Source organism: Arvicanthis niloticus, chromosome 3, assembly GCF_011762505.2.
Source record: "Arvicanthis niloticus isolate mArvNil1 chromosome 3, mArvNil1.pat.X, whole genome shotgun sequence".
Classification (NCBI taxonomy): domain Eukaryota; kingdom Metazoa; phylum Chordata; class Mammalia; order Rodentia; family Muridae; genus Arvicanthis; species Arvicanthis niloticus.
Genome location: NC_047660.1, coordinates 1,069,394 through 1,092,202, shown reverse-complemented (window position 1 = coordinate 1,092,202; position 22,809 = coordinate 1,069,394). Strand labels below are relative to the sequence as shown.

The following is a 22,809-nucleotide window of genomic DNA, read 5'->3' as shown; positions in this document are numbered from 1 at the left end:
AATTCTGTTTCAAAGCATAAGGGGTACACCTAGTACCCACCTTGCTGCCAGTGTTCCAAGGTGGTACAATATTACATGGCAAGAAATCAGAAACATGTGTGAATATGTATTTTTCAATTTGTCTACCTCTTAAAAATCCTACAATGTTCAGTCTTGGAGACTCCATCCTGGTGGTCTTAGATAAGGTTAATATCAACCCTCTTCCCAAAGACCCAAAGATCCTTTCCATAAAAACCACATTTAAGTTAGGTTTTCACCCTATTTCTAAAAAAGATTTATGGTTTTGAAATTTGTGTGTGTGTGTGTGTGTGTGTGTGTTTTGGAGGCTATTGGTTCTTGATACTGTAGATACAACCTCTCTTTTCAGCAATCCATAAGACAGTCTAGACTTATCTTTCATGTAGGCTGATTGTCTTTCTTTATTTCTTGCAGCCCACAGCTTTCTGTATGGCATAGCCTCCAAGCAATAGGTCTTACTGTTCATTCTCTAACACTGGAAAGTTTTTCCAGTCTCTATCTTCAAGGCATGAAAGTTAGTGGTTCTACTTGTCCATGTTCTAGAATGCATTGCCATTATATCTGGTCAACAAGAGGTGAACCTGGTTTAGAGCTCCATGATGTTCCACAGCCCTTTTATTTGGTCTGTGAGTGAGAGGTGCTGTAAGCACAAGGACTCTCATAAAATGTAGAGACTTGTTTTGCCACCTTGTAGAAAGCCTTAGTTTCTGGACTAATTTCTGTATACCTGCAAAGCCATCTGCTCTTACAACAATTGTTAAAATTAAATTAATTATAACAAATCATTTATTTTGGTTTCAACAAATTTTGACACCTATATTGGTATAAATTAATAACAAGAAATGATAAAATTATACAAAATGCCATCCTGACATTGCAGTAATCTTTGACATTTTGTTAACTATAATTTCATTCTCTGGGAAAACTTTAATTAGGTAAGTTTCTTCTGAAAATTAATTTTTTATATACTTCTAAAAGATTAGAACATTGTTGTGTTAGATAAAAATAAGACTACTATAATAATAATCTGAATTGCTTATCTATTCATCTCAAAAGTTTTCTTTGAACTATACAGTATGCTGTCACTACACCAGAGTCTTAGGGGTGAGATGATTCATGAAGTTGGCTGTGTCAGAAACTCCCAAGTGTGCACACTGGCTGATGATTCAGTCATATACACTGTAATAACTATGAGGCCCAAACACATGTAAGGTTTGATTATGGTTAGCATCTAAAATGTCTCTTTGACTCATGTTTTGAACTCTAGGTTCCCAGCTTATGGTACCAGTTTTAGGTTACGCATGCAGCCTTTAGTGAGAGCCTGGCTGGAATAAATAGGATTGGGCCTGTGAAAGTTATACTTCCTCCAATTCAGAAATATTTTCCCTCTTTTATGGTTTGTGGTTACACAAACTGTTGGTATGGATTTCCTACAGAGTGTACTGCTACCATAGTTATGTTTTACCCATCACCATAAACTCAAGTCCTTAGAGCTGTGAGCCAAAATTAATATATCTTTATATAGAGATTTAGCTGTTGTCAAAGACATATCTATTGATTTTTTCAAAATTTTTTATTGTCTTGTTGCATGTTTTAGTAATGCTTTCTAATTTTTCCCAAAGATCTTGCATATCCTTTTGAAATGTGTACCTAGACATCCTTCTGTATTTCTGAATAAATTATTTTCAATTAAATTTCCATCAATTGTGATGTAGAAATACTATGGATTTTGTATACTAATCCCATGTCTGACAATATTACTGTAAATTCTTATTTCCTAAAACATGTCTGTAGGTTTGTTCATAATTTTTCTGTAGACAAATGCATCACTTGAAACTGTTTTGTACTTCCATCTCAGATTCCTCGTCTCTCTTCTTTCTCTTTGTCTCTCATTTACAAATTCTTAATTCTTTGCTTTTTTTCTGATTCTGTTACCCCAGTTTGGGTTACAAAAAATACTGGACAGAAGTAGAAACAGTAACACAGATAGCTTACCTCTCTCTTGACATTAATAGTCATCCATTTATCCTTGTTGTTTGTAGGTTTTCATAGATAACTTATGTTAAGAAAGGTTACTTCTCTTGGTGGTTTGCTAAGAGCTTTTATCACATAGTTTTTATCTGATGATTTTTATCTACTGAATTAGCTACATCAATTTTCTTTTATTTCTTGGTGAATAACATTACAAAAACAGATTAACTAGCTGTGTTTATTGTCGTGTTTGTTCCTTGACTAATTGTATCTATTGTATTGCTAGTTCCTCAGCCTCGTACGGACCTTAATACTTGCACATGATTAAAATGATATAAAGCAAAAAGGAGGAGAAAGGATGGGATAGGGGTTTTCTGGGGGTAATGGGGAAGGGGATGACATTTGAAATGTAAATAAATAAAATATCCAATAAAAATGAAAAGAAGAAAATGTAGTTTCTTAAGTGAGAAATTCTGTTAAAATTGCTCACTTCCTGCAGGCTTTGCATATAGATTTCTGATAAGTGGACAGTCTGATAGATATGCAAATATCCAAATCACCATACAGTAGCAAATAATGTTCAAAATATTAACTTTTATGATTAAAATGTAAGATCATATTTAAAATATAACTATGCTTATTATGAAATGCACATATGTATAGTAGTAAGCAAATATTATCTTAGATAAGAACAGAATGTAAAATTCCTACCAAAAAATTGGTCTTTACTTTTTTATGTTAATACATAGTCTAGAAAATAAAATTATAATTTTTCTGTTTCTTGCTAACTCTATATTTAGATTAATTAATCCAAAGTAACAGAACAAATTTGGAGAACAAATCTCCAGTACCACAAAGAAGCTAAGCAGATTAATTTATTCTTAAAGGATGCTGATTTAGACTGTGAGTCTACCCAATGGGTAGAATATTTTATTTTGGATTTTCCTAAACAATTTATTGTATAATATGCAGAAACCTAACAAAGAAAATGTTTCTTTCAGATCTCATGGCCCTTTGTGATATAGTGTGAACGTTAAGCTTTCAGAACTCTTGCATGATGCTGTTTCCTTAAATATAACACGGTTATACTCCCTGGTCTTCAACTGCTGCCATTATAGCTGTTTGGGGGGTTTAAATGAGATAATGAATTTCTTTAAAGTACTTTAGCACACAATGGGCTTTCCAAAAAGTGGTAGCTATTGTTCTTGGTAATACTAATGTATTTGAATTAGTATATGAGAATTCTAGTTGAGATCTCTCTGTTCCTATAGCCCATGCAACAGCTAGTCTATTGTTCACTTTTGCAAATAAACTTTTATTTAAATCCAACTGTCTTAAGGTCACATTCACTTTTGCACAAAGGTAACCGAAGTGAGGAGGTGACAGAGAGTGGATGGCCTACAAAATCTAGTCTGCCTATTTGGCATTTCAAAAAAAATGGATGATTCTTGGCTTAGACTAAAAGAAGTTATTTGTTAAAAAGTAGATTTAGCTAAAATAGTTTAGCCGTACTCAAAACAAATCGTTATGACTCACATACAACATATTTTTATTCAAAAAGACATGACAGAATAATTTGAAGTTAAGTCCAAATATATTCTGGGAAACTCAAACACTGGAAGTCAGTCTATCTAATAGAACAGATTTTGATTGCTTGTATTGTTCAAAAATAATCTGATGCTGTCTATAGATTATTTATGTGAATGAAATCCTATTCTTAGCTGATTTATTCCTTTTCTTTCCAGAATTTCAAACAGTTGTTTTCTGTGTCTATTTAGCTACTTACCTACTTCTTTATTGAAAACAACGAATATGTACAAAGCTGTATGTGTATAATGTATTAACTTGCTGTTTTGTGTATAAGTATGAGCTTATGAAACTGTCACTACCAATGCCTCAGACATGTTCACACTCTCTCAAACCATCCTGTTACTATTGCCTTTGTTCTTGCTGCTAGTGCTAGATGCTGTAATAACATTAAATGTAATAAAATTTATGGTCTTAAATTTATGATATTAAGTGTAATAAGGTCTCTGGTCTTAAGTTTTTTACATGTTCAATGTCATGTAGTTGGCTATGAAAACTTATATAGAGAAGAATTACTTCTCTCAATACCAGGCTTATTTATTTTTTAAATCAAGTCTGTGGTAATGGTTTGGAAAGGGCAACAAGTAGGAGGCACATAATATATTTCATGTTTTGCTAGCTTTTGCTATACCATCTTAGATCTGTGATTGCTATTTTAAATATTACAAATAAAACCATCAAACTTGACAAGGATTAATTACCCGTTCCCAGTATCTACCAGTATTTAAGCAGCATTTAATGAACTTCACAATAACTTTTCTTTGGATATTTTGTTGGAATTTCTTATAGTATAGTGAAAGAACATCTAACATTCATAAGCACAGGCTAGAAAAGAGGTAGGCTTTACATGAGAATAAATTAGGTAAGGTTTCCTTACGTCAATTCCCTGTGTGTTTCCAGGATATATGGCCACTTCATTTACTTTATAGGCCATGGCATTACAAGTGCCTATGATGGGGAGGCCACGGAAGTAATACTCATGCAATCTCTGACATCAGAACTCCTGAAGGAGAGACTCTCTCCAAGAGAATGTCAAGAGTCTATCACTATGCTCATCTCTGAGTGTACTCGATGGAATGTTGGTTATCAGTCCTTAAATCTCTGATGAAATTCTCTTGTGCAATTTGTAACCTCTCTTCTCACCTTCATGACACAAGAATTACTAAGAACTGGGTGTCTGTCTCCATTTTAAACAGTTTCTTCCACTTTATCAACTTCCATGTGCAGATTATACTTCCCATACTTATCTTTGACTCCGGTGTTTCTCTCCCAAGTATATTGCATAATATCCCACTACGCACTGCCCTTTATAGAAGAGTGAGCCGATGTTGCTATGTTCTGTTGAGTACAGTAAATGGATAAGGGAAAGATGCCCCATACCTCCCTAGATGTACATTTCTCCCTAGAATTCCTTGATAGTATTCCATCAGGATAAGCCAACTTATGATTCATTCTCTCCACCCTCCACTCATCTCTCCATCAACCACTCAGGTACCTTGACTTTACCCAAACCACACTGTCCTAAAAATTAGTCGTCTTTTTCAATATCCACTTAAGACTCAGCAACTCTCAAACTATGGTGGTTCCTTGAACTCTTTTCAAAACTCCATTCTTAAGATTAAACCACCAGTCTCCAAACATCACTCTAGGTTTTATATTTCATTACCAAAATCATGGTAAATTGGAAATCTTGATCTCTTCTTTCTGACCACAATTGATAACTTTCTTACTTCAATCTAACGTGTATTCTGACAACATAGAGACCCTGAGTGCTTCATTTTTCTTCCATTTTTCTCTATTTTCATCTATTTCCATAGGCTTTCATCTCATCTCTGTTGTCAGTCACCTTTATTCCTCCATCCCCTTATCTTTCTGCTCTCCCACTCCAAATAAAGCCCTAGTACTTAGGGTCACTTTGAACCCTATCCTCTTTCTCCATTCTTATGTAAGATCCAGAACAGTTGTTATATATAATGTTTATGTCACTGATAAACCCATACTCAGAAATTTTAATTAGATCTTTAGCACTGCATTTGAAGTATCTTTAATTCTTTTTATTATATTTGGCTTAATTTCGCCCATTTTCTTAAGCTTTTCATTTCATTGTGTCATTTGCCTGGATGTACACTGATTTTTATGACCTAGGAAAAACATCAATCAGTGAGGACCCCTCCCATCCACATCCTATCTCTATTAAAAAGTTATTATAAAGTTTCACTATTAGTCTATGTTTTTTATACTTTAATAAGCATTTACATCCATTCACTCATTTTGATTGTGTGTCTTTATGTCTGGGTGTCTTTCTATGTGTGGAAATTTGTGCAATAGCATGTGCATGAATGTCAGAGTATAACTCATATTGATCTCTGTTTTTCAACATATGGATTGATGATTGAACTCAGGTTATTAGGCTTGGTTGGAAGTACTGTCAGCAACTGAGCCACCTTGTCAGCTAATTTCTACTTAATGACAATTCTTGCTAGGTTCCCAGCAAATTTTATTGCCTTTTTGATATTGGTTTGGATATAATTTCCTTATGAGGCTCTCCATTCATTTGCTACTGTTGTTTACCATCTGTTTTTCTTGCTGCCTGTAAGCACCACATAATCTGAAGCTATTAGGTCAGTGCCATGTCACAGCTATTCCTAGGCAGTGGAATTTTGGGATTAAAGGGATTCTTTTTATAGGAAACAGAGCTCTACAAGGAAGGTAGGATTTATAAATGATTCCTAGAAGTTTCTTGACTTCTGTATAGATATTTATATTAAATACATGCATGTTCTTTTTCAGAAAAGTTTATGTGTACATGAACTAAATATTTTTAACCCAGTCCATTTTTAATGTGTTGTTATGAGTGTTCTAAGAGAACTAAACTACAAAGATAATTGCTTTCTATGAAAAATACTTTTGTAATAAACATAATTGAAGTGTGTTTTTTCTGGTTTTAATTTTGTTTCATTCACATATGGGATTTTTTTGAAGTGTAGTATCACTATATATGTGTATTTTTTAATGCAATGAATGGGTTTCTATATGCCAGCCCATTTTTTCCATAAATATACAGCCACTGAATTATGAAATTTGTTTTCAGAATGATTAAAAATAGTGGTCTTTGAAAATGATTAAAAATATTAGGTTAAATGAGATGGCTCACTGGGAAAGCACATGCTACACAAGCCTAAGGACTTCAGGTTTATTTGATGTTGCGGTGCATGTACAAATGTGTAATGACTAAATCAGAGCAATTCACGTAGCATTATTCTAACATTCATTCTTTGTGTGGTTTGGCATTTATAGCCCAGGTGTGGAGCGACTAGTCTATCTCTGAGCTTCTGAACCTGTAGTCTCTTACAGCAGGAGGAAGCAAGCTAACACAACATGGAAGGAGGGAGAAAATGATCGGTGGGTAAAAAAAAAAAAAAAACCAGACCATTCTGGAGTTAGACCTAGGGAAAAAGGTTACCTTGGCAACATGATCACTGCAGAGAAAGAAGGCTGCTGAGACTTTTGGCGACAGGAAATGAGTCAAACAACACAATAACCAGAGGAATCACTTGAGAGGCAGATGGTAAGTCAACGTAGGAGGCAGTTGAGTAATTAATGCACTATAGTTAATTTTCTTGGTCATAAAAAGCCCTTGAAGAGGCTCTCCCACATTGAGCACTGCAGCACACTCTCACCAGTGAGGGACTTACCTCTGCAAGGTAGAATTCATCATACTGCCTTCTAAAGTTCTCTCCCTTGTAGTAATTGCTGGCAGCAACTATTACATCCACAGTCACCATGCTCAGGATAAACATGTGGAAAACTGATGACCGCATCATTTTCTGAGGAGGCAAAATAGATAGGTAAATTCTCCACGAAGACACAACCTCACCATTAACTGCAATGTGCATACTGATGTTCTGAGGAACAACAGCTTTGATATATGGCAGTGAAAAACAGTTTTTCCAAGACCACTGATCAATGTCTTTCCTGTTGAATTGTGGGACCAAAGGAATCCATTTCTTTCAGTGAGTTAAAGATGTATAGAAAACTAGTTTCAAACACCTTCAGTTAAACATGGAAAATACATTTAATTTAACTAGTATATACTTCATGTTGGATATTAGGTTGTTTTGACCATGAGTTCTGACTATATGAAAAAAAATTAGTTTTCAAAATGGCTATTCTGAAAAACAGGCATGGCTATTTGGTATCAAGGGGTGAGAGTAAAAATGTTTTGGTGATAGTTATAAAGCTGGAAAGAGGGGGACACAGATGATTTATTTTTTCTTATTGCATCTATAAATAATTGCTGAAAATAATCTGTTAGTGACTAAGAATTGTCAGTTGAGCTTATATGTCTGGAGCTGTTCTAGAATTATACATAGATTAATTCAATTAAATTCCATCCTAGTCCTAGGTTGTTATTCTAATTTGATAGATAAGAAAACATATTCTAAGAAATTAAATAATTTTACTCACTGTCACATTAGTATAGAGGCTGGATTTAGGATTAGGAATTGAATTTGGCCCAAGGCCCTTGCCTATATTTGAGTGGAGTTAAGTAAGCATTGAAAACAAGTATTACAATAGCTGCCATAAGTTGATTGCTTATTATGTGCTGAGTCATTTTATGCACATCTTATGCATGTTCTGTTTGTTATACCACAGTTATAAACAGTAGGATATGTGATTTGTGTTATACAGAGTTCACAGAGCTTAGGCTATTTGTTCAAGACCACACAACAAGAATGCATTAGAACCAAGCGTTGCTACCACGTCTGTTTGAAGTCTATTCTCTTATTTTACTCAGTTGTGATGAAGAGATCACCTAAGTGGGGAAAACAGAAGGTGAAGGCTCTGGAGACCTGAGAGAACTAACTGTTCAGGACTGATGCCAACACATGGCTTCTTTCTTTCTTTCTTTCTTTCTTTCTTTCTTTCTTTCTTTCTTTCTTTCTTCCTTCCTTCCTTCCTTCCTTCCTTCCTTTCTTTCTTTCTTTCTTTCTTTCTTTCTTTCTTTCTTTCTTGCGTTTTAAAGAGACATTTATCATAGAATCATTGGTAGCAGAGATTCAGTGAAGAAAGATAGATGGAGAGAGATTATATAAATTTGAATGAGGCATGGAGATAGAAGCATGTCATTTAATTCAGACTTGGAGACCAGATGCATGGCAGATAAGCAAGTACATAGCACAATATGGAGGCAAATAGGGAATGAGGCCTTATAGAAAATAAAGAGTACCAGAAAAAAAAAGCTTACTTAGGCTCTGGCCCACACCCAAAAGCAAGATAGAAGAGACTAAAGAGGAGATTGCTTTTCTGAGTGAGAGCATAGAAAGGAAGTCATATATTTTCTTCTTGAGATTTCTTTTCTTTCCCATACTTATGGACACATTGCATACCACTGCCCTGTGATCCAACTGGCAAGCTCCTTAATACCACAACTAAAACTGCCTACATAAAGCTCATGCTGAGACTGGGATAAAGTTTACCTGAACTGGAATCTATGGCATTATCTTATCTAGTATTCTTTCACAGAATGAGGCAGAACTAAGTTGTCTGCAGTTGTTTGCATTCCCTGGTGCGGTACCCATGAACTTAAGCTCCTTTGTACCTCAGTTTTCTCCTCAGTAAAGTGGTCATAATGTGTCTGTTTCAAAGGATATTAACACTTTTAAATGAGCCAACATCTATGGAGATGTGTTAATACACTGCAGGTGTTGTTACAAAGGCCTCACTCCAAACAAATACCATTTCATGAACCAGATATGTGTCTTTTAGAAATGAGAAATTAATCACACAAGGTCAAAGAATTAATTATATTAAACATCAGACTGAGGACAGAACTAAGGGTGATAAATCAAAGTGATAAAATCCTAATAACACTGAGCCAAGGGAACAGATTTCCCATGAGGCTTCATGTTGTCTTTGGGCTTGACACAGTTTTATATTTCTCTTTGACTTTATTTCATTGCTGGTACAAAAATCAAATCCCAGAACTGTCCGTCAACCTTTTTGTATAGCTGTCAATTTACTTGCAGGAACTACTGACCTTCATAACACAGATAAGTAAATCAGTTGTCAAATTTCTATTCTTGTTAGAATTTGCATTGTTATTTCATCTTTCTTTGCATTGTGAGAGTTAAATTCCACACCCATCAGTCCCTTTCTATACTCTTTTCAATATAATGTTCTATTAAAAATATGTCAACTGATTTCCATTTTATTAGCATGACAGAAAAAACACAACTTTTTCTTTCTGTTTTCCTTCACCATGGATTTAGGTATTAAGTAAACTGTTATTACAGAAAGGTCCGAACAAAGCTTTCAGCCATGGCTGTCAAAAAACTTTGAAATTGGTTTTGTAACTGTCACAGCTTGGCTTTGGTGCTGTCATTATAATTAGGCTGTGTTTTTGTCTGAATGTCTACGTATCTCTGTTGGTACAGAGTCATTAAAATAATCACTTACAATGAAGTTTGATATGCTATAATCACCGTGGCTTGGTTGACTTGCTCCAAAGTAATAACTTTCAAACATTAAGTAAGAATGAAGGTGATAAGTATGTGTAGGAGCTAAATTTAAATATTAAAACCAGAAACTCTAGGTTTAATATGAAAGCTGGTGACAGGTGCCCCTGGAGCTGAATTCAGTCAACCAGTGTTAGAAAATGGCCATTAGCTTCTATGATATAAAATGGCTGATAACATCACATCTGGATTTATTCTTGTACTTGCAGAAATCTAAGTCTGTACCTTCAAATTTCACTTATGCAAGTTAACATAAAGAAATATGTTTTGTGAATAGATGTCACAAAACATTAAGAGACTTGAGATTTCCACAGTTCTATTACTTAACATAAATGTAGGCTCTACCTACTATCAGTTTATCTAGAGACAAGCACACACATACATGTCCATGAACACACAAATACACAAACTTAAAATGTATGTGTATATGTGATTTATAGTTATATTTTATATATTTAATATAAAAATTTGAGATGTATATTTAAGCTTTTAAAGTTCTTTTATTTAAAATGTCATCTTAGTTTACTTTTTTTTTTAAAGTTAGGGGACAGAAGAGATGGTTCAGTGTTCAAAAATGATTGTTGATCTCTAGATGATTCAAGTTTTGTTTCCAGCACCCACATAAGGCAACTCACAACCTCCTATAACTTCAGCTCCAAGGAATCTGACACCATTTTCTGGTCTCAGTGGTTATCTGTACCCACTCATACAGACATACATATAGATAGAAATAAAAATAAAATTAAAACCCCTTTAAAAGGGATTTTTAAAAATCTTTTTAAATTCTGAATACATTTTAGTTTGCTCCAAAATCCACTTAGATTTGGGTAAATGGTAATTGAAATTACTAAGACATTAAAAGACTAAGATAGAAGCTTTCCTGAGATTCTAGAGTGTCAGAAATACTCTAGAGACTTTTTATTCAAGAGGTCTCTAGAGCTGAATGGGTGAGCTGCATCCTTAGAGGTGTTTAGAAATGCAAGAACCCAGACTGTTTCTTAGTCCCAAAGAATTCAAATCTGCACCTTTAACAAGATACCTAGGTGATTTCATATGTCATGTTCAAGTTTAAGAATTACTGCTGTAAATGATCCTTATTGAATAAGAAGGTAAACTTGGTAATCTATAAAATTATCAGATACTTTCAACTTCATGATTCTAAAGATTGAAGTAGAATCCAACAAAGACTGGCTTTATATCTCTGTTTTATTAAGATCACTATACCCCCAGATGAAATTTTCTCCCATCCAACTCTAAGGCAAAGAACCAGTTAGACAAAAGTGTTTTTACCATGAGAGGGCTTTATGAAGCCATTATCACAGATTCATTAATAAAGGCATGGGATGAGGTAGTTTCAGGAGCTATAAAAAAAGAGACTACTAATTTGTCTAGTTTCAAAAAACAATGTAGTCTTGGTAATATTTCATCTCCCACCCCCTGAATAAAAAAACATGAAAAAGCTAGTTTTGACTTCTTATCTGTAGCACATGATAAACTTGTGTTGTTTTAAGGGACTAAATTGTGGACATTTGTTGCAATCTTAAAAGGAAACCGCAGGACACTATTTATAAATTGAATGGATGGACATCAGCTCAAATTATCTTCTAGTGAAATGATTGAACATACTTACTCAGTACTATGAAATAAAAGTTGAACTAAGTCTCTACACAAGCTGGCTCATTGGTAGGATGCTGTAAATATTGTTGCTTCAAATGTAAACAACATTATAGTAATTATATCTTTCATCTTGCGTTGTGCTAGGAAGTGCTATAAGAGAATGAGTGTGAAATAGTGGTGCAAAGGCCAAGAACAAAAAATGTCATGATTTTACTAGGTTGAGGCCTGAGGATGTAGCTCAGTGGTTAAGTGACTGTTTAGCATGCATGCGGCCTTCGATCATGCATAAAGAGAGGAGAGAAATGTTAGTTTTGAGTCTTGTTGTCCAAGGAAAGTCCTCAAGAGACTACACTGTGAAGCCACATGCAGACAAAGCTCCTTATGCAATTAAAATCAACATTAACAACAAATCTTATCAAGATAAGTGTCAATTTGTACTTGAGTGCTTGGTCTGTGCCAACCTTCATTTTAAGCACAGTGTACATAGATGTAATGACACTATTTGGTCTCAGATGGTTGGTGATTATGTCTTCTCCCTTCATCAGAAATAAACAGGCTTCTTAGAAAGGATGAGTAGAATTCTAATCACATCAAGTTGGAAAGCATTCTCAAATATTTTGGGAACAAAGCAGGTGCTCCTCTGACTTCTCTTGAGTGGTCAAGAAGACTTTGACATGACTTTATATGTTAAAATGAATGTGAACCAAGTTCCTTGCTGAGGGTTTGTCTGAGAATAGAAGGCAGAAGCACACAGAGTCTATGTTTGAAAACTTCTGTTCAGAAGGATGTGAGATCATCATGATATAATAAAATGTTTGAAGACTGCTTGACCTCTGTGCCCGACTTGACATCTCTGTAACATTTTCCCTTCGAGGAAGAGAATTGCAATAGCTACATCTTTGATTGAAACATGGATATAAACAGGATTTTTTAATGCATTGTATACTCTAGTAGACATCTTGAATACTGTATTGGAAAACTGTGGAGGGATTTAAAAATAGAGATATACTTAGTTACTTATGGAGGAAGGTAAAAGAAATAAAACATGAGAAATTAATTCAAAGAAATAAAAAATCTTGAGACAGACTATGAAGATTCATAGATTTCTAAAATGTCTAAATTGATCTTGTTTTGATAGTTTATATATAAGTACTTTGTGGGGAACCGCTTCTATTTTTTCAGGTAATATTTTTCTATGAAATAGTGACTTTGAGAGTCTTAAGTTTCTGTAGATAAAACATCCCAAATAGGACACTTATGACTTAGAGTTCAAAATGCATATAAATTACAATAATGAACATCAGAACTCAGAAGTTGAATCTTTCATTTGCTTCTTGAGTGAACAAAATATTTATTTATTTTGTCTCACATTGCATCACTTGGGTACTAAAATTTGAATTTTAATTGGATTCCAAAATAAATAATTTAGATAACAATGCATTCATGAGGTAAAAACTTTAGAAACCGGCTTGCATGTGATCTACATAGATTGAGAACATAACCATGAGCAACTGTACAAATTCTAACATAAACTTTCCTAATTGAGAAGATATCTGTATGTTCATGCTTCTATAATTTATACAAAAATTATTCTACACAATTAACATAGTTTTATTAGGTAGGTAATGTGTTTATATCAATACTTAAAATAGAACAGTGGATGTTCTTCTAAACTGTGTCTTTCTCAATCATTAGAGAGGCAGAATAGAAAGGAATCCATGAATAATTCCCTACAAGGGCACTGAGAGTCTTTGATGCTGTGGACAACCTACAAGCTGCCATGCCTTAAGAGTTGCTTGCTTTTTTCTCTGGGAAAGAAAGATAAGTGAGAATAGTTTTATAAGACCCTTTAATTTCTTGTCCAGTATCAGTGAACTTTCCACTGTTATGTCATTAAATCACATATTGGTACTCATGCGATTATCATCAATTCACTTCAATCACCAGCTCCTGACACCACAATACAAGTTAGATTTTAAAAAGAAAAAACCCCATGTCTGCTGGGTTGTGAAAAGTTGGTAAGCTCAGTTGAGTGTTATTTTCAGCTAGTGATTTTAATGTTTCTTTTAGTCTGTGTGCAAAAGTGTGATGTCCTTTCACTGAACCCCACCCATGGGTATCCATGCCTTTGCCAGTATCTTCTACAGCAAGTCTTGATCCAATCATGTGACTTTCTTTGGTTAATTTGTAGTAACAGTAGTGAGTAGAGAATTGGGAAATACTTGTGTGCTAGGATTTACTCTTGCTGTTCTAGGATGGCTGAGCTAATGCATTGGCATGACCCTAATATCCTTTTCACTCTACTTTCAGCCAGCCAAGCTCAGAGCATAGATTTGAGCTCAAGAGTGGCTGAGGACAGATCCCCAAGATACCAACTGAGGTTTGGCATGAACTGGTAGGGCTTTTCAGGCCAATCATAGATTCACAGGTAAAAAATTTAATATCATCTTTAGAAATCAGCATAGCATAAATCAATTAGCTTTGATTGCTAACCAACCAGCTGTCTAAGGTCTTCTAGTTAGTCTGAGGAACAGTGGTTTGCTATGGGGACTTGAAAATTAATGATCTGATTATGCATGTTGATGCTTGGGGTAAGGGAAGTACATTTATGGGTGTCTTAAAAGTATTCAACCTCATTATCCAAGGCAGAACATACATATAGCCCATTGTTCAGAGACTCATCATGACTTACAAAATAATATATCATATAATATTGGTATGATGCTTTACTCAGCACTAGAGACTCACAAATGTTATTTCTGGATACCAAGAGACTAATAAAGACCACAGTCATCTGCATATATTGGTAAAACTAAAGGACACCTAAAATAGACCATTTCCTGAAATTTACTCAACAAAATAATTTGTCCTGAATTGATTTAAGCCATAGTGTATATTGCTTATAAAGGCTTCAATTTAGGACAGCATGTGCTTTCCAGAACACAATGCCATAATGGACATTCACACTTTGAACCACATTACTTAACAGTGCTTAATACTCCACTGTTCTCTCACATTTTGTGGCCACACATTTATGGATTAGTGGAAGAAAGGAGAAGTAAATGAAGATCTGTACCAAATCCTTCCAATTAGCTCAACTATAATTTAAGGATTAAAAACTCAGTGTCCCTACATGACTTTGCTATTGACATTTGAACAAAATCAGGAAGGAGAATGTAAACTCTTGGCTTGTAAGAAATGATGTGTTGACCTTGTTTAAATTCTAGCCTCAGATAATAATAAAGATTAGAACATTAGAATTTTTGCCAGGTTCTCCTCTCATGCTAGAAAAAGAGTAATGGAAGAAAGATATCAAACACTATTATTCAGTTACCCTCCCTAAGTTTTCCTCTAAGCAAATTAATTTAGTTCTGATATAAGAAATGGTGCATGTCATTGGTGTCTGTGTGTCTGTATGTAAGTCTACATGCTAATTAGCTGTATTTAGTCATTCAAATATACATGTGTCAAGGCAATATATTTTTTATCTACAAACTGGAAATGTCAAGCAAATGGATTTAGAAACAAGGACAAAGAAACAGACTTCCGAGGCCTGGTGTTGGAGGGGGTAGGATATAATGCTGGGCCTGGAGGCTGAGCCAGTTGACCATGGGGATGAACAGAAACTGACTTCTTAGACGTGTATTAAGATCCTCAAGTGGTGAACAAGGTTGGGTATGTGCTAAGGACAAGGGTAGTCCTTTCTCCAGGTCAAATGGCCAACTATCTCCCATAGCCTATGGGGAATTTGAGGAGCATCCATCTCAGTATTTATATACCGAAGGATGCTATTTTATCCCTGTTTGTCAGAGAAGGAAACAAACTCCTGGCTTTGGAACTGAAACTGAAAGGCTTTGGAAAATTGTGCCAGTGGACCTTGGCTCCATTGTCTTAGCTGGATCTTCCTATCTTCTCATGGTGGCCAAACAGGATAGAAGAGACTAGCTGGTAAAATGAACTTAACTTCTCACAGACCTATCAGTTCTTGAAATGATTATCAGTTGTGGGAAGGTTCATTTAGAAGACAGACATTCTAAGAACTATCTAGGTTGTCACTCTACCATTTAAAATACACATTGTACACTGTTCACCTCCTCTTAATCTTTACCTTCAATGGAAAATTTCTCAAAAACCATTAAAACACTACAGTAATAATCTTGTCATAATTTGACCTATTTATGGAAAAAGGCTTTCTCTCTCTCCCTTGTAAAAGGAATGACATGGGATGTTACCAGAGAGAAATTGAGCAGGAACACTCCATGTCTCATACATGCCTTCATTTTCCTGTCAGATATTCTTTATGATAATAGACCACTGGGTATGCATGTGTTGGAAGAGAGTGCCAGGAATGCAGCCACCATCTGTCAAATTGTCAAAGATGAAAACTCCTACCTGAGAGGCAGGGGGATGGCTTGTCACAGCAGCAGCTGACAAATGACTTTCCCATTTAATCTAATTCTATTCATCATGCATTAGAATGACCCCTTCACACAGATGTTGTTCATATAAAAAAAAAAAAACCAGCACTTATATAGCTACCTAATGGTGGGTTTGATGCTAAAAGAGTCTATTATAACTTTCCAATTTTCTGAGACCCACGCTTAAGCACACAACCAAGAAACTTTCTAAATGGTTTCATACTATTGCATGAGAATCTTGCCTCACTGCCTAAACAACAGCAGAGTTCACAGTGTGCACTCATGCATCTAGTATCCACACTGAATTTGTCTCCATATTTTATATTTTTATTGTTTCATATTTATAAACAAGTAATTTATACTTTAGAAATATAAGAGTTTTTACAAAATCATTTAGAATAAGTAGCCAATAAGTGGGCAAGCAAAATGTTAGCAATATGAAAATTGCTTATGAATCAGCAGAAATTTATAACTGGATAATGTTTGAAAAGGTGGCAGCATTTAATGACTGCCATCAGAAGGATAGAAATTTATGTATGTTACCATTTATGTATGATATCATTGCCTGTTTGCCTCAATGTACAGGTCCCCTGAGTGCCATATTCTAGCTTGTCCACCTAGATAGATCTTGTATATCTTTCACTAGAGCCTAGCTAGATGAGTTCTCCTAATTTGCTAACCCACACAAACCCTCCTCAACCTCCAAGATTTTCCCATATCCAGTGTTCCCACCTCATCTGGCCATCCTTGCTTGCACTGGTTCCAACCCACAGACTTCAGCCAGAACATGTCCTGCCCTCTCCCAGATACATTATTTGCTAGGTTTAACCTCTCTACAAAATTAAGTTCTGCACATCTTTACCCTAGATTCTAGCTTAATAAATTTAAATGATTCTTCCCTCCATACAATACCCTCAATCCTAAGATCTATCCCAGGATGGACCATGAAAAACATTGTGCATGACAGCCCAAGTCTCTCTGTCTAACTGACCTCATTCTACTTAAGTTATATCCAACATTTAGGCCTAACATAGCTTGTAAATCCTGTGTTCTGCCACAGCCTGCTCTGTTGATTCAGATACAGAGCTAACAAAAGGAGATCACATGCCCAGATATCATTGGGGGAAAATGCAATCAATATTAAAGTTTGAAGCAGTATCTTCCACAAAATTTCCAAAGCCAATCAGTTCTATAGAACTTTTCTCCAATGAGAATTACGTTAATAAATCCTGTGACACAAAATTTTTAAAAAATCATAAACTTTCTTTAAAAACTCAAGGAATTGAAAGAAGACACAAAGAAACAGCTCAATGAACTTAAAGAGAATGAATTTACAGAGAGATACTCAAGACAATACAATTACAAATTTCCTGGTGAAAATTATGAACACAACCAGAATTTGAGAATGAAATTCATTAAAATGATAGAAAATTAAAAAGAACTCAAGAAAAAAATTAAGATAGAATTGAATAACTCAGTAAATGAACTAGCCAACTTAAGGGAACCCTTGAAAGGAGAATGATGAAAAAGAGGGATAGGCTATCAAGACTCAAAAATAAAGTAGGTCTACATGAAATAAGCAAAGGATGTGAAAAATTAAAAAGAAAACTACAGGAAGAAAGCATTCAGAAATGAGGGTGGGGAAGTCCAACCCTTCAACTTACAAAATAGAAAAAAGAATTTCCAGGTCAATGACAGAAATCAGATCTTCAACAAAATCATAAATGAAAACTCTCTTAAATTTAGGAAAGATTCATATCAATACCAGAAGACACAGAACATCAAATAGGCAAGACCAGAAAATAAATTCCTCATGGCATATTGTAGGAAAAACACTAAGTATTCAGAGCAGAGAGAGAGAGAGAGTACTTAAAGAGGCAAGGAAAAAAAAACCAACACATGTCACATATAAAGGAAATTCCCTTGAAATAATGGGTAATATCTCAATGGAAACTTTGAAAGCCAGAATAGCCTAGAACAATGTGCTCCATGTCCTAAAAACACAATTGACAACCTAGACTAATGCACTCCTCAAAATTATTTGCCATAGTTGAAGAAGAAAAATATTCATGATATAAACAGCCTAAAATTTTATATCCAACAGACCAGACTTAAAGAAAATATAAGAAGCCATATGTAATGGCTATTCCTTGCTGTCATCTTGAATACACCTGGAATTAACTACAATCCAGAAATGGAGAGCACATCTATGATCTAGATTTTGAGGCTGAAAGACACAGGTTTTTGACCTGGATCTTGACATGGAGATTTTGAGTGATAATGACCATAAAATCTCAGACCCAGGCAAGGCAGTACACACCTTTAATCCCAGGAGATTGAGGTAAGCATATCTCTTTAAGGTCAGCCTTAGACAAAGCAAGTTTTTGATCCAGGTGTGGTAATACACACCTTTAATCTGAATAACACTTTCTCCTGGAGGCCTATATAAGGACATTGAAAAAAGGATGACTTTTTCTTCTTCAACTGCCTGCACTTACTTGCCAGAACATCTGTTAGAATCCACTTCTACAGAAGACAGGCTTAAACAACTAGCCTTGTGGGACTGAGCAACTACTAGATTCTTGGACTTCCCATTCACAGCTGCCCATTTTTGGGTTAGTCGGGCTATAGACTATAAATATTTACAATGAATTCCCTTAATATACAGAGATATTCCGTAAGTTCTGTGACTCTTGAGAATCCTGATTAATACACCATGTTTCAAGCTGAAGAGATGAATAAACAGCCAAGAGATGGTAGGAAGAAGAATAAAAAGCTATAATTACTGAAACACAAATTACTATCCTTCTTCTCCTCCTCAACAACAATAACAATAACAGCACACACACAAATACACACACACACACACACACACACACACACACACAAAACACCAAAACCAACACCACAATGATTGCAACTAATACATATCTTTCGTAATTACTTTAAATATTGTCAGTATTAATTCTCCAATCTAAGGACACAGGCTGTTTGAATGGATCAGGGAAGAAAATCAATTCAACTGTTATCTACAAGGAACATATCTTAGTTTTAAAGATAGGCTTTTTAGAATAAAAGGATGAACAAAAGTATTCCAACCATATGATACCAGGAAACAATAGATAATCACTATCATAATATGTGACAAAATAGACTCAAACTAAAATTAATCAGAAGCGATAAAGAGGGACACTCCAGCCTAATGAAAGAATACTTAACCAAGAAGACATTACTATCAAAAACATATATGCACCAAACTCTGGTGTACTATATTTCATAAAAAGTGTACTACTGGAATTAAAGACATAAATTAACACCATCTTATTAATAGGTGATTTCAATAGTCCTCTTTCTCTAACAGACATATCATCTGAACAAAACAGCACAGAAACTTCATAATTAGATGATCTTATAGCAATTAGACTTAACAAATATCTACAGAATATTCTCTCCAAACACAAAGAATATACATTCTTCTCAGCAGTCTATGGAAGCAGTTTCTCTAAAATAGGTCACATCTTGAGGCAAAATGCAAATATTAACAAATTCAGAAAGACTGAAATAACTGCATCTATCTTACCTCACCATAATGCAATAAAATAGAAATGATAGTAAACACATCTCTAGTAAGTACACAAATTCAGGGAGATTAAAATTTATTACTGAATGATGGATGGGTCAAGGAGAAATCAAGAAAGAAATAAAAAAAATCTTCTGTATTTAAATGAAAATGAAAACATAACACCCTGAAACCCTTGGGACACATTAAAGCAGTCCTATGAGGGAAATTTATAGCTCTAAGTACCTACATTAAAAATAAACACAAGTAAATGACTTAATGATCTAACTCAAAACTTTGAGAAACAAACAAAAACAAAACAAAATCAAGAGCAAACCAAACCAAGTAATTGGCAAGAAATAATAAAAATCAATATAGAAATTAATAAAATAGAAAAAGAAAAACACAAAGAATAAATGAATTTAAGAGCCAGTTCTTTGAGAAGATAAACAAGGTGCTTTAAGAAGATAAATAGATTTTACATAATTAACAAAAAATAGAGAAGACCCAAATTAACAGAATCAGAAATTAACAGGGAAACATTACAACAGACACAAAAGACATTCAATATATTATAAAAGATTTAAACAACTACAGACTTGAAAAATCAGTGTCCACAGCTTGTCCTGTATCAAATCCCTACTGACACTAGAAGGTGATTGTAATTGTATTTTGTTTAAGTGGAGCAACTGTGTCTACTTCAATTTCCATGACCAAATTCTTGAACTCAATGTCTCTCACATTTTGTGACCTATTCTGAAATTACATTTCCTCTCAGTTAACCTTTATTTTGCAAGTATTCTGGTGATTTTTCTTCTGAGAACCTGTGTGGGAGGTCACCAGGCCCAGAGTCATAGTCAGCCACTGTGGATAATGTGCAAGAACTGGAATGAAGCTATAGTGATTGAGTAAGAGAATGAGACAGGTACATAAAGAGAAACAGATAAAGGAAATCATGTGGCTCAGAAGAAGAGAAAGGTACAGAATGCACAGTGACCTGAAATGCCAGACTATACTTGCAATAGGTACACACTTTGAACATTGCAACAAAACAATTCTCAACTGAAACACAAATGTTCATCAGTTTTCTCAGATTATAAGGTAAGAATAAGAGATGAACATTAGAAGCAGTTTTAGCTCAAAGAGAAGAGAATCCAGTTGTGAGGATTGGTCTACCCATACCCTTAAATTGCTTCCCTTTCTTCAGCCTTCCTGTTCTCATACTACAAAGTAGAGGCTGGGAGAGAAACTAGTTGGCCATTAGTGTCAAGGAAGGGAAGACAGAAAGAGAACCCATTTCAGGCAGGACAGGGGAGGTGCCTCGTGTGCTACAGGACTTTCATTGCTTATTCATTCTTAATGTAAAAAAGTGAATTTGTCAGAAATTAAGTGTATATACTGGAACTAGATATGTTACTAAATTTTACATATGAAACTGACCTGAAATCATTAATTTGATCAGTAAGAGTACTTTCCTCTCAAAATGAACACAATTAACATTAAATTGTTTTAAAATGTCAGCAAGTATATTAGAGAATTTAAGAATCTCTAATCAGGCTAATAATACTGTTCTGCCCATCTTCCTGTTTTGATTTTAGAACTTTATCATTTAATGGACAAGCAAATTTATTTTCATTTACTATAAAACAGAAAAGACTATGCTAAAGTCATAAAACTAAACCTTTTCTCAGCATGCCAGCACATGATTCCCATTATACTTATTATGTCTGTGATTACTATTATAATTTGAGTCTCATAATGGTAAATCAATTTACATATTTTCTAATTGCAGATCAGAGGTGGCTAGTTTCCTCCACTAATAACAACACAGAGAGTCTATTATTCAGTATAAGAATAGGATCACAGCATATCATAATTAATCAGAATAATTCTAAAACCAATAAATGTAACAAAAAGGTAAAAAGACCAATAGAGTTCTAACATTAATATATTGTAGAGATAATTAAGGAATATGAATTAATATTACTAAATTGTCCAGTTACTTATTGTTGGTGTAAAAAAAAATCACAATCCAAAAAGCTAGACAAGGACATGAAAAGCTGAAAATGGTGAAAATATAATATAAATGCAGAAATTCGGCAAATTCAGAGGAATTAACACAAAAGAGGAAAGGTATTATTTTTAGATCTCCAATTTTTAGAAGGTTTGAGCCAGTGTTTATTTATGCTTACTTATAAACGTAAGATTCTGAAAATATAAAAATATGGATGGGCTATTTTTTGTAATATATTTTTAATTTATGAATAATTTGCTATTATTTCTGTGATCTAAAATAACACTATTCTAATGTAGTTTTGTGGGTTTTCCAAACAAGGGCCAACAAGACATAAAATGTGAAAATCCAACTCAGAATAACATATTAACACTTGGACGGTAGCCTTTGCTTCTAAGAAGAACAGGTGCATTTCTGTGTTCTGTGATCACAGGGTACTCATAGAATGTCTTCTTTTAAGTTCTTGAGTATGTTGATAATCCTACCTAGCTGGCGGTAGATTTACTTATTCTTTACTCTTTGAGGCAAAGAGAAATGTCTTTTAATGCTTTATGAAAAACAAACGTATGGGCCTGTGCTAATCAACACTTTTAGTTCTAGCCTGTAGAGGAAAAAAAATGAAGAATTAGGAAACCAAGGCAAAATGGAGTCTCAGTGCTGATTAATGTTAGTTATTTAACATCTGTTTCTCCAGGATGTTAAGGAAAACTCCATAACAGAAGATGTTACAATAACCATGATCACTACAAAACACTATGTCCTACACTGTAATATCTGTTTCCATGTTGATTAAATGAGAGAATGTGAATGGAGAAGCAATGAAGCATTCGAAGGTCTGAAAGTATGGCTTTTCCTGAAACCCTGTTAAATTTGTTTTCATGAGTCTCACTTCCAGGAACTAGAAATTGAACCAATTATGGCAATAACAACCACTATGATAAAAGACTTTTCCTTCTATGCTCATGTCATTATGGTCTAAAACAAGCAGTGCTTTGGCATTATGTGTCAAGAAAATACTTCCTGAAAGCAGCCTGGCTTTAGATAACTTTGTATAGTTTTGTGAACATGTCTCCTCTGAAGCATGAAGATAGAGCTCTGACAGGACAT

At 34.5% G+C, this 22,809-nt stretch overlaps 1 protein-coding gene across 4 annotated transcripts in view; it reads right to left on the bottom strand.

The window, feature by feature from the left end:
- Nalcn (sodium leak channel, non-selective) overlaps window positions 1–22,809 on the bottom strand; it is a 276,023-nt gene that overhangs the window by 155,679 nt on the left and 97,535 nt on the right. For all 4 annotated transcript variants that reach the window (XM_076930524.1, XM_076930522.1, XM_034498721.2 and 1 more), the window contains exon 11: window positions 7,272–7,403. In XM_076930524.1, coding sequence (XP_076786639.1) covers window positions 7,272–7,403 — 132 coding nt within the window. The remainder of the gene's footprint in view (window positions 1–7,271; window positions 7,404–22,809) is intronic.